This window comes from Zosterops lateralis (genome assembly GCF_965231275.1).
Source record: "Zosterops lateralis genome assembly, chromosome: 3".
In the NCBI taxonomy this organism is placed as follows: Eukaryota; Metazoa; Chordata; class Aves; order Passeriformes; family Zosteropidae; genus Zosterops; species Zosterops lateralis.
Genome location: NC_139764.1, coordinates 14577809 through 14590197, shown reverse-complemented (window position 1 = coordinate 14590197; position 12389 = coordinate 14577809). Strand labels below are relative to the sequence as shown.

The following is a 12389-nucleotide window of genomic DNA, read 5'->3' as shown; positions in this document are numbered from 1 at the left end:
TAGGATTTACAAGTTTATGGTAACTTTCACACAGCTTTTGTCAGGGATTAGGATTCAATGTTGTGTTAAATATGAGATAAAGGAGGACAAATGACTCCCACTGTATTATTTCTATCTAACTTCTAGAAGGAGACAGATACCTATACACTCAAGGGATGCTTATAGTGAGATATGGTCTTGGTGATACAGATGAAATTTTAAAGGTTTACAATGTGTGTGTGTGTGTGGTTTTTCGTTTGTCTCTTTGTTATTTAGCCAGCAACAGCTAAAGAATCTTCAAGCAGCTTTGGGCAGTAGACTGGAAGAATCTCTATGCATAATTAATGAAAAAGTACCTTTTAATGACACAAGTACGTATTGCCTTGGTCTGGGTATCTTGTTTGATTTTTTGGGTATCCATCTGGAGGGAGTACTCCTTATGAATTAAAATGTGTTAGCTCTAAGAAATGTTGGACATCTGAACAGACACTTGGAGGTAACTGTAGTAAGTATTCCTGATACTTGTCATGGACTTCTTCAGTAATTCTAAAATACCAAGTTCTTTTATGTATAATGAAAATTGAAACTTTTGAAGGCTTTTGAGTGATTTGCCGCTTGTCTGCTTAGTGTTGGCAGAATATTGTAAATGATGAAGGAACACTGTCAATTTAATGGCTGCTCCATAATACTCATCTCCAAGAGTATTATTTTTGGCAGGAGTTGCAGTAAGTTAAGCTGGGGGAAAACTGGTGGCTGCAGAGATACTGCATCAATAATGGTCTGCACTTATACCTAGAGGGGAGTTTGTCAGGGTGTCTCACTGATCAGAAAACACACAGAGAAGTTCTTACCTGAAGGCTGTCTTAGACTCATTTGTCTCTTCATGGGGAAAAAACCCCCTTTGAACCTGGGGACTTGTACCTGAAGCAATGTTTTTCTGCTTCCTTTCCAACTGCTGCTAGATCTGAAGGGCAGAGGATCCCCTGGAGTTAGGAGTGCTCACCCTTTGCATGGCTTTGGTACAAGCATGGGTTAGTATGTGCTGGGTCAGTGCTGGGCACTGTGTGCTTTCCTAAATAGCTGAACACAAGGGTGGGCAGGCAGTGCCTGGACTCTGCTGAGCCCTTCAAGACAAGGAGGACCTGGAATAGTGAAAAAGCTGAAAGTAGTGAAGAAGGGGCAGAGAAGTGAAAACAGGCTTTTCGATTTCTTGTACATTGGTGGATTTGGTGTTTTTCATTCAGTTTAAAAACCTGATGACGATGTTTTAAGTAGCCTTAGGTTTTCTAAAAGCTGATCTGGCAGATGCTGCAGGGGTGAGTGTTCCAAGCTCTCCACTGGTTTGGCAGTTCAGTGAGTCTTGGCTTAGGAACACCAGGTCATTATCTCTTTAGGAAATGTTGACTCCTATACAGCACATCATGCTTAGATATTGGTGCCTTGAATTTGTATCCTTTTCACTCCTCTCACTTTTCCTGGCATCTGCTGCCTATTTCTACTTCTCTGGCTCCTTTAGCTTGCATTTTTTTTTAATAGGTTGTTACCGTTGTTGCAAGAACTTTGCTAAAATAATTTATCTGCTCACTCAGCTGCCATAGCATAATGCCTTTGCTTGTGTAGTAGAAAACACTGCAAATAGAGACCATCTCTTTAATGATAGATCAGTGAAAGCCAGGAGATGTTTGTTTGCTGTGGGTTTCAGCTGTTTCCTCTAGACCCTGTAGTTGGCTTCAAGCATAACCAGCAGCTAATTTCAGTAACAATCAAATGACTGCTAAGCATGATTTCCAGAGCAGAAAAAGTTTTCTGAAGCATTTTGTTACAAGTAGGATTCAATAAATTTGGACAGGGTTTTTTCCTCTAAACGTAACTACCTCTTCCCGTGTGTTAATAGCCAAATGTGAATGACACAAAAGGAATATGTAACTGTAAATTTCCTTTGTGAGCAAATTTTAAACTAATCTGGTTGTTATTCAACTGAATTGAGAATGGATGTGATCCCTTTTAAATAGCTAAGATTTTGTAAGCTTTTCTCTAGGTACAAATAGCCCTCTGCCCCACTAATTGTGGCTGCTTGTAAGTGAATAATTACTCTAGTTACTTCATGACTGGAGAAGAATGCTGAAATACCTGGAGAGTGCATCTTAGTCTAAATTATCAATATATTAAGTGTATGCAGGAGCTTTAAAAAACGTTGAAATATATTCAAAAATATATTAGTCTTACTTGGCCCCTCCTTGGAATGTAATTGAAATTTGAAGATAATTTTGAATTCTTTAAGTGTGATTTCTTTTAAAGGATTTTTTCACTCTTGTTTGTGATAAATATTGTTCTTTGGGCAAGAGGAGTCTGCTCTTATCTTTCAAATTCAGGGTCTTCAGATGATTAAGTTTGACTTAAAATCTGAGGCAAGTATTAAATGTCTTTCCCTCCACTTAATCACAGAAACCCTTAAGTGAGGATATATAGACCTACTTTATTGGAGTCAATTGTTTGTATCTCTTTAGTTAATACTGCTTACATAACCTGTAATATCCCTGCAATGACTTTTTTTTTTAAATGAGTATTTACCAAAAAGTGTTTCTTAACCCCCCCCCACAATGTAACAAGTGCATATAACTCAATTTTTGTCCTCCAGGATCTAGTCGATACAATGCTCTGAATGTCCCACTGCACAACAGAAGGAATCAGGTAAGTGCTTCTTGTGGTTTCATGTGAATGTGCAACTTTCTACACAGACACTGAAATAAAACCAGTCATTTTAGTACCTGAAATGGCAGAAGACAGCCTGTCTTACTACTGTCATGATATTCTGAGGGCATTTCTGTCCACAGAGCCTCTGCACTTTCCAAGAGGTTGTGTATATTGTTATGTCAAGGACTGTTATTAAAGTGGCATGAAATATTCTTTTATTGGGTCAACCTTCAGTAAAGCAGAGGTTGGAACATTTAATTTTTAATGTTGATTGAAACTACAGTAGTTCAGAGGTCTTCTGTTGAAAAAAGGTAGGTTTGGTATCCTGAATTCCTTTCCTCTCAAACTGAGCTTTGGTCACATCACTTGATCTCCAGTGAGAATGTATTTGTAAACTGCACACAGGTGTGTGCACTAAGATGCTGTATTAGTTACTTGGCACCAGTCACAACCCTTTCAAGGAATAAATCATGTCACTTTGAGATCTCTGCATGGTCCATTTACATTTTCTGGGATACTTCTTGCCAAAGCACCTCTTACTTGCAGCAAAATAACCCTTATATATTTAAACATTTTTAGAAAACAGTTTCTGATCACTACTGTAGCATAATGAGATTCCGTGTGAATGTTTGTTCAGTATTCAAAAATGAGTGTTGGTTTTCTGTGAATGGCTGAATATTTTAAGGGTTTTTACAATAGCAAATCAGAAACCTGTATGCAGTCAAAATTTTCTTGTGTTGCTACCACTGAGGATGGGCTCTACAGCACTGTGGGTTTTTTTCTGTTTCCTTGTGTGTATCAAGGATTCAAGTTAGTGCATTCAGATGCTACTGCAGGAAGATTTAACACAGTTGCTTTCTCCATTCTTCAGAAGTGCCTCTAAAGAGACCTTTTTCCTAATAACTTCTGCTGTGAGAACAGGTGACCTACTGTTCAGTTTTGTGATTGAAATAGCCTTAAATTTCAGGTTGCTGCTGCTGAGTTCCAAGAAAAATCTGAATAACTGCATGGAAACTTTCTTCTTTTACTATTTTCTGCCAGTACTATGTCAGGCAGCCTCATGCTTCAAGATCTGCAGTCTTGAAAATGTTCCAGGACAGATTTTTATGACTGGCTTTGCCAGTGGAGGCAAAATGTTGGTGTATTAGCACAGGCTGCAGTGTAAAGGACAGCAAAACAGTAATAGTGTCTGTTTCCCTTCCTTGCGTGGCTAATTAACATACACAAACTGAGTATAATGGCTGCTTTAATTACTTGCCACCATCCCAGATCCATAATCAAGACTGACCTGATTTAACAGGCCATTGAAGCATTAAGAGTGTGTCTCTGAAGGCTGAGTTATTCTTGGCTGAAATGTCACTATAACATTATTCTCTTCCCATAAATCCCAACAGAGGATAGTTTTCTTCTCTCTTGAATTTATGTTCCATTCTGGATTAATTTCTTTGATGCCTTCCTGCTGTACTAAAGCCACAGAACAGCCTTACTCATGAGCAGCAGCTCAGTTTGTCCAGGAGAATAAGAATTGAGTGTTCTTGGTTAGAGAAGCAGACACCTTTAATTCTGGGAGAAAACATCATTGGTTTTTTACTAATTAAATTGAGGTTTACTTGCAACCTGGTGTTGAGCTGTTGTCAGCAATTAGTCTGTTGTTTCAGACATGGTTTCTGTAATTGTGCTGACCTCTGAGTGTTTTTGTAGTTTGCAAGTTTGAAAAATGCAGCAGAGGCAAACCATCACCAGTTGTGTGAAATAAAAAGATACTTTGTTGTCAACAATGTGCCCTTCCGAGTGGCATTGTAGTTTATGAATCAAAATGAAGTTAAACATAATTGCTGTTATGTATTTTAATGAATGAATGTTTTATGAAATAATAACAAGAAAGAAAATGCTGATAATCATTTTTTGTGTTCAGACAGGGCTTTTTTCAGTTTAAATAGATCCATGTCAAATACAATCATTTTCTAACTCTTTACAGCTGAAGCTGCGAGACCTTGCTGGGCAGGCCATGGCTTTTGTCCAAGAACTTGTAACAGCTCTCCTGAACTTCCACACATACACTGAGCAGAAGGTACAGATCTTCCCCATTGATTCTGCAACAGACATAATATCACCCTTAAATCAGAAGGTAAAGTTTACTTCAGCTACTAATATATTCAATTAGTTAGACTTTAATGAGTGATTGATCTCAGTCATGCAAGTTTGCACCACCTTTACTGGAATGCTGTGTGCTGTGAGTGTGTTCCTGAGAGCCAGCCCCTCCTGCATAAAACATCTTTCCTGCTCCCTCAGTTCTCTCAGTGTGGGTGAGGTGTAGCTGCAGAGATTCCTTTTCCCCTGTGCCTCTGCTAGAAGAGCAATATGATAATCAAATCAAAAGCTTTGCTTTTTTAATTGCTAAATTGAAGTGCATTTGTTTAAAGTTCAGCTGACTTGTTTTAAAATAATAATGAACAAATATTGCACTGCTAAACAGAGCTTGTTTTCCTTAATGCATTGGGGCATAGGAAATATTGAGACAGAATCTGGTCTTGTGCTTAAAGTGTTTAGCTGTAATAGTAAATAAAGGATAGAAGGTAGGCTTATGAGGGAAAGAACCTGGACTCTGTTCCCTTGTGAAAAAACAACTTTATAATCTGATTTTGGGCTGCTTGTGTGAAGGTGTTTCCTGTAAGTGTTCTGAAGCTTCAAGTTTGTAAAGCATGTTGAGATTAATAGGAGAAATCTGACTCATCTCTTCTGACAATTCCATGGGAAGATTTTTTCAGAGTATCATCCAGAGCTGTTTAAGCTGCATGTTTTGACTTTGTTTTCCTATGCTGTGAAATAGAGAAAATAACTGTGCACAGGAATTTTTGTGGGGATGCATATATATATGCTTTGGAACAAATTGCATTAAGATCAGAGTTGACTTTGTAGTTTAAGGGGATTGGTGAGTATTTAAGTTGCAGGGAGTATTTTGTGATTCAGTCTCTTCATTTCAGTTTGGTAGTTGGTAGAGCTCAGACTTAAGGTACTGAGGTGAATTGTGGTTTGCATTGGTCAAGTGGCTGCAGTGCATGTGGTGTCAGTGTTAACTATAACAAAACTTTCCTGTTCTTTGGAAAACCTCCTATAAACTCTTTGCAGGTAACCAATATGCTTATGAAGGTGGTTATCCACTAGAGAAATCCCCTTCTTGTTTGCCTTCTCAGTTGTTTCAACTGTTTTAGTCAAGATTACGCTTCTGCAGAGATTCAGCATAGTTTGAGAACATTTTCTTGCTCCTGCCTCCAGATGCACTCAGAATGGCACATCCTTCTTGTGAAAATTATATGGTTTTGTCATATTTCAGACTTTTTGTGGCAGGAGTGGTGTCTCTTTTTTTTTAATGTGGCCCAGTGTGGTGGCTGCATTCTCAGATACTACTGCAGTTTCCTAGACATCTCACAGATTTTTTTTTTTCCCTGACCTCCTAGTTAACACTTCTTTGTTGTTTTTCAGCACAGCTGAAACGTGCAACTTAATCAGAACCATAATTTCATTTTCCTTTTTTTATAGTTGACTCTGATTCAGTAGTTCAGGCTTTGTTTTCATAATTATGTCTCTTGTAGTCTGCCCCATTGTGAATTCATGACCTAATTCCCTCAATGCATGCTGTTTCTCAGGGCTTTTGCTGTGACTTTCCAGCACTGAAGCATCTTTTATTGCTCACTGAAGCTGTAGTTGCTCCTGTATTTTTGATTAATTTATCTATTTGCTTGGCAAGTGTTCTCTGTGTGATTTTTTTTTTTTAAAAAAACAACCTCTTATAGCTACTCCACCAAGTTGGTCAAAAACCTCCCTTTAATATGGTAGAGAAAATGAAGCAAGTGTCAGGTAGTGGCTTAGCAGACTTGCACTGATTTATTTTTCCCCAACTCCAGGTCTTGTCTGGTGCTATCAAGCTATTTTCCCCACCAAACACTCAAAGTAGATGTGGACAATTCCCTGCCAGGTTCAAGTATTCCTTTTCTCTTTAAGTGTTGGATTGCTGGGTTCTGCTGGGTCTACAGCATCATGCTGGATAATTCAAGTCCTCTCTCCCGCAACACAAGCTAGGAGCATTCTGCATGTGTTTTCTTTCTCCTTATAATTAGGAGTTTTCCCTAATTCCATCCAGGTTTGTGCATGCATGGATCAGAGCTTAGCATCTCACACTTCTTGTTAACACTGTGTTACTGCACTGTGGTAATACAGGAACAGTTAAAATCTCTTGTACTCTGTTTGCCTGGGATCTTTAGCTGCTCTTGTGGTGTAAATAATCAAAGGTGAAGGCATCTTTCTGTGGGGTAAGATAAAAACCAGGATTGCTTTTAACTACCTGTATTAATTTGTGGAAGAAGCTTTTTGTGATATTGAGGTACCAAAATGGATAGCTGATGGTGGTGTTACATTTTGATTGTGTGTAAAAGTACCCCTTATGTTCTCAGGTCTGTTTTTTTGAAGGTAAAATTAACTATAGGATTTAATTAAGCATTTTTTAGCAATGTCAGGCAGGTCCATGAGGCCAAATTTCATTATTGCCCAAACCTGTCATAGTTGTAGAAGTAAGAATTCTCCTGTGATCAGTTGGAGCTCCATGCTTTGCTTTAGCATAGGCATGCTTTGACTCGTGTTGAAAACTGGGCTGGACACAGATGAAGACTCAGCTCTTGCTGTCAGTTTGACTTGGGTTTAGTTCTTCAGTACTTTGCACAGCACAGCTTTGCAAATGTTAGTGCTGATGAACAAGGCTGGGAGGCAAACAACTTTTGGGAGGAAGGTGGGATAGTTTATTCTGGTAGCTAAGTGGTTCATGGATTAGCCTTAATTGGATAGAGTTAAGAACTGAATGCAAGAATATTTAAAACTGAAGAGTGAGGGTTTGGTGTGCTGTGCATGGCAGTTAAAAAGAGACAGGATACCGTGGCAAAGCCCTAGGTGTGTGTTTTTGCCTGGACTTCAGTACTTCTCACTTCCCCACAAGGTGTGTTTTTGCCCTATAGAAGAGGTGGCTGTACATCCCTGGACTGTTGTGTCTCAAAATGACACCTGAGGCATCGTTAAAGGGGACGGGGGCTTTTTGCCAAAACGTCCCGTTCGGTTGTTACCTTGGCAGAGCTCACACGAGCCGTCAGCAAGCACCATTTTAAAACCTCTCTGTCCTCAGTTCTCACAGTATCTCCATGAAAACGCTTCCTACGTTCGCCCTCTGGAGGAAGGAATGCTGCACTTGTTCGAGAGCATCACGGAGGATACTGTGACAGTCCTGGTAAGATTTCCTCCTTTTAGTATCCAAAAAGATTTTACAGAGCACAAACATTTACCTGTTGTTTTTTCCTTTTTAGGAAACAACTGTGAAATTGAAGGCCTTCTCAGAACATTTAGCTTCCTACTTAGGCTTTTTAAGAAAGATTCTTCCTTATCAGTTAAAAAGGTACCTTTCATTTGATAGATCAAATTTAAAGGCACTGTGTCAGGCATGCAGCACTGTCAGGACCTACAGCTCAAATATTAAGTCAAACCTTAAAACACTCTGGTTTCTTCTCTGTCTTAAAAGGCTGAACTCTTTTTTTATATTTTTTTAATGTTGTTTTCTAAATCTCGAGATTAGACATGGCTTTTTTGAGGCATTAGGACTAAAACCATGTATTTTAAAGCCTCTCCACACACACCCTCCCTCACAGATGAGACTTTAAAAATAATGAAGCTTTCATTAATGTTTCTTAGTGTTATTCAATAGCATTGATACTATTCAGGTGTGATGCACTGAAACTGTTAATGCCTTGAGCTGCTCTGAGAGTTATTTTTCATTCAGTAAAAGTAGCAATGTAGTAAAACTTGGCCAAGTGTACATCTCTTCTGCTGTGAAAATCTTTGTTCTTGAGTTGACTGAAGGGAGGTGAATTATAGGTGCAAAGAACTCCTTTAAGGGAGAGTTTTAACTAAGAAAGAAGAAAAACCTTGATTTATGCCTCCTTTATACCTGTTCTCATGCTCCTTAGGAAGCAAAAGAGAATTTATGTAGTAGAGGGAAAAGTCTTCAAACTTAAATTGCTGCAATCAGTTTCTTGCTGTGAGAGAGTCATTCCTGGTTTGTGACAGAAACACCTAGGAGTGGAGATGTACACAGTAATTTTCATGTATTGCTGAGTTCCTTTGCTCTGTTAGCTGTTCTAAAATAAATTCCAGGTCTGCTCTTGCTTTGGACTGGGGACATAGAGAACATGTATGTGCTCCAAAACTCATGAACTTGTTTTTTTTAAGGCAATTGCTTGCTTTTAAAAAAATAATTCATATATTCCTAGTTTGGAAGAAGAGTGTGAGTCTTCTCTTTGCACAGCTGCTTTAAGAGCTAGAAATATGGAGCTGCACAGAGACATGAAAAGGTTGACTGCAGTCTTTGAGAAGCTACACACATATGTCAGTCTTCTGGCCTTACCAAGTAAGTGTCAGTTCTGGCATGGCTGTTATTCTGTGATTGGTTTTCTGTGGGTTTTTATAGTGTGATTGACAGTGTGCCTTTTGGCACCTCTTAATTAAGAAATTGTGAATAAACTACATTTTATTATTAATCATCACTTCCAGCCCCTTGTCTTCATAAGGTTATTGCAGCTGTCGTGGTTATGACTGAATAAAATGAGGTAAAGCCTTTTTGTGTATGTGTGTGGGGAAACTATCTCCAAATGTATCCTGTAAATAGCAGTAGGAAATGGTTATTGTAGAGCTTCAAGTTATTTCAGTCTTCACTCTTTAGAAAGGCCCAGATGGTCTTTCCTACAGCTGTGAACATGTCTTTCTGTGTGTGTGGTTTTTGAGACCAAAACAATTGATATTTATGAAATTGGAATGAAAACAAGGGAACTTGAAAGTCTTTCACCTGCCTGCTCTGCCAAAATTGGATCTATGTATATATAATATTGAAGGGGAAATTTAAGTAAATGAATCTATTATGACTCATGTTCCATGCCAAATGGTTCTAGTAGGTGGAAACTGATTTCAAAGCTAACTTCTTTCATTCATGGTCAAATCTTAGTGTTGTGGTTTTCCTTTTTATGTGTTACTCTTAGGTACAAGACCAGAAGGACTCCTTAGGACAAATTACAACTCTGTGTTTACAAACATTGCTGCAAGTCTTCATGGATTCCATGACATTTTAAAAGGTGAGAGTTGGGAATGTTGTCTTGCTTCAGCTTTGCTTCTTTCTTGTTTAGTAAAGCCCACGTGCACTCTATAACAGTGCTGAATGTATCATACGTGCTAAATCTTGTTTGTTTTACCTTTACAAGCTAAGAAACTAAACCTACTAACCACTTAGTTTAGACATTCATGCATGGTTTTCATTCCTCCATTCCCTTAGCTTTGTTCTTCAGAGTTGCTGGATTATTTAGTTGTGGCTCTTCAGGTTTTCCTGAGCAGTATCACTTGATTTTCTGAGCTTCATTTCTCTCCTGAAGCTAGCATATAGAATGGAATGCTTTGAAATGTACATATTTTCCTCTGCATATGTAGCATTGACCTTGTACCTGCCTTTAAAGTGGAGTTTTTCCCTTCCTATTTTTAGAGTGATGACTATTTTTAACTTGAATATATAACCAAAGCTTACAAAGAGGTCTGGGTTCTTTTTGAAACTTGGCTTCCTCTGGAAAATAGTTTACCTTGCTTTTCTCAGAACAACATGGATATGTTAGGTTTTCAGTGAAGGGATATTTGGTTAAAACTCAGAATTTTAAAACTGATGTTCCTGCATGTCCTAGAATTTCACTACCATGTGGCTGTTCCTGGGGAGAAAATAATCCATAGAGATGAACTGGATTTTTACTTTTTAGCTGTTTAAATGTTAAGCTTTCATAATTTTAAGCAAAAAGGATTTTTCCCTAATAGCATGAATAGTATGTTCTTGTTTTGCAGAGTCCTTGTTTTAAAGAAAAAAAAAAGGAGATATTATAGATTGTACCTCACACAAAACGAGACCCTAAACCAAGAGTTTTGTAGCCTAGATAAGTTTAAAATGCTTTCTGCCTCTTAGTATGGTCACTATAATGTAAAGTCAATCCAACGTACACTTTAAAGGAAATACAGAAAATTGGAGTAGTGAAGAAAACTGTCAGTAGAATTCATTAGTTATCCACAGAAATGCTCTTCTTATTATCTCACACTCCCATGCACCAGAACGTTTGATTTCTCTATCTCAGTCCCAACTAATTTTGAACTTCTTAAGATTACTTCAGATTACCATTTGTAGTTGTGATGAGCTGGGATTTCTCCATTCTATAGCAATAGTACTCTTGTTTTAAAATAGGTGCACATTGTTCACTTGTCAGACAATTACTTTTTTTTAAAATTAGGCCACATTAAGAATGTTCTTACGTGATAAATACTTGATTCTTTTTAAATTTTGGTGTTGTTGAAATTAATACATTTAGCTAAAATGCTTTTGTGAGTAACTTTCAGAAGTTTTGTATTCTTTATTTGGCATAAACGTGCTTTTCATTTTCCAGATATTTCCAAGCACTATAGTCAGAAAGCTGCTTTAGAACAGGAAGTTCCAACTGCCACACAGAAACTCATAACTACAAATGACTGTATTTTATCCTCTGTTGCTGCTTTAACAAATGGAGCGGGCAAGGTAATGGATATTTTTATTTCAAACAATGCCTTAACTTGTGCAGATTTTAAGGAAAAAGAATAAACTTAGCTGAATGATATAGAAAAATTTTGTGTGCCTCTGATATTAATAATCTATAGCGCCAGGTTGATTCTTGAGTTATTTTCAGGCTATGAGTTAAAAACAACTGAGTGAGTGATAAGAGGATGCTTTATGTTAGGAAGGTCTAAGTTACATGAAAGAGCCTGTAGCTTATTTCAAAGTCCTGTTAAGAAGTCCAGTTTCACTAAATACTTGTCTTTTGAAAGACTAATTGCTCCAATGAATCTTTCTGATCAACTTAACTCAAAGAGCCACTTCTCTTGATGTGTCTAGATGGCCTCATTCTTCAGCAACAACTTGGATCACTTCACCACCTCGTTGAGCTATGGCCCTAAGGGAGGAGCAGAGTTCATCAGCCCTCTCTCAGCTGAGTGCATGCTGCAGTACAAGAAGAAGGCAGCTGCTTACATGAAGTCCTTGAAGAAGGTTTGTTCAGCCAGTGTGCTTGCACAAAGAGATTGTGTTTCCATTGATAGTTGGTTGTGCCAAGGAGAATACAAACTAAGGGTTTATAGTGTTTGGAATGGGAGAGGTTCTCTGAATGACAGGTTTTGGCTGAGGAAATTGAACATGCAGTCCAATAATGCTACTGAAAACTTGAGAGAGTGTAGTTGCCCTCACAACTGAAAGGGTATGTGCCAATTCTGCCATTACCCATTTCCACTAATTATTTCTGTGCCAAGACTCCAAGGAGAAGAGGGTGGCTGCTTATTTAAATTTCCTCCTGTATTCACCAGGACTATAGAGCAAATGAAACCATATTCTTACACTTGAAGCATTCCCTGGAAGACGTAGGGAAAAAGAAAGAAGGACCCTGGAGAAAATGTGCTGAACCAAAGGATTGAATGCTGTCACATCTCCCCGTTGGCTCCATTAAAATTAACTATTAAGTCATGATGTGCCTTGCAGTTGTTACTGAATCACTTTACTGCAATGTCTATAAAGAGGACTTTAAGATGCCTTTGATCATTAACTAACACTTGGAGTTTTTTGAGCACTTTTTAAT

At 38.1% G+C, this 12389-nt stretch overlaps 1 protein-coding gene across 1 annotated transcript in view; it reads left to right on the top strand.

Moving 5' to 3' along the window:
* Nucleotides 1-12389, top strand: part of PPP1R21 (protein phosphatase 1 regulatory subunit 21) — a 31292-nt gene that overhangs the window by 8301 nt on the left and 10602 nt on the right. The window contains exons 7-15 of the mRNA XM_083856952.1: nucleotides 256-350; nucleotides 2618-2670; nucleotides 4652-4801; nucleotides 7844-7945; nucleotides 8022-8110; nucleotides 8982-9118; nucleotides 9744-9836; nucleotides 11175-11302; nucleotides 11657-11809. Of these exons, the coding sequence (XP_083713078.1) occupies nucleotides 256-350; nucleotides 2618-2670; nucleotides 4652-4801; nucleotides 7844-7945; nucleotides 8022-8110; nucleotides 8982-9118; nucleotides 9744-9836; nucleotides 11175-11302; nucleotides 11657-11809 (1000 nt within the window). The remainder of the gene's footprint in view (nucleotides 1-255; nucleotides 351-2617; nucleotides 2671-4651; nucleotides 4802-7843; nucleotides 7946-8021; nucleotides 8111-8981; nucleotides 9119-9743; nucleotides 9837-11174; nucleotides 11303-11656; nucleotides 11810-12389) is intronic.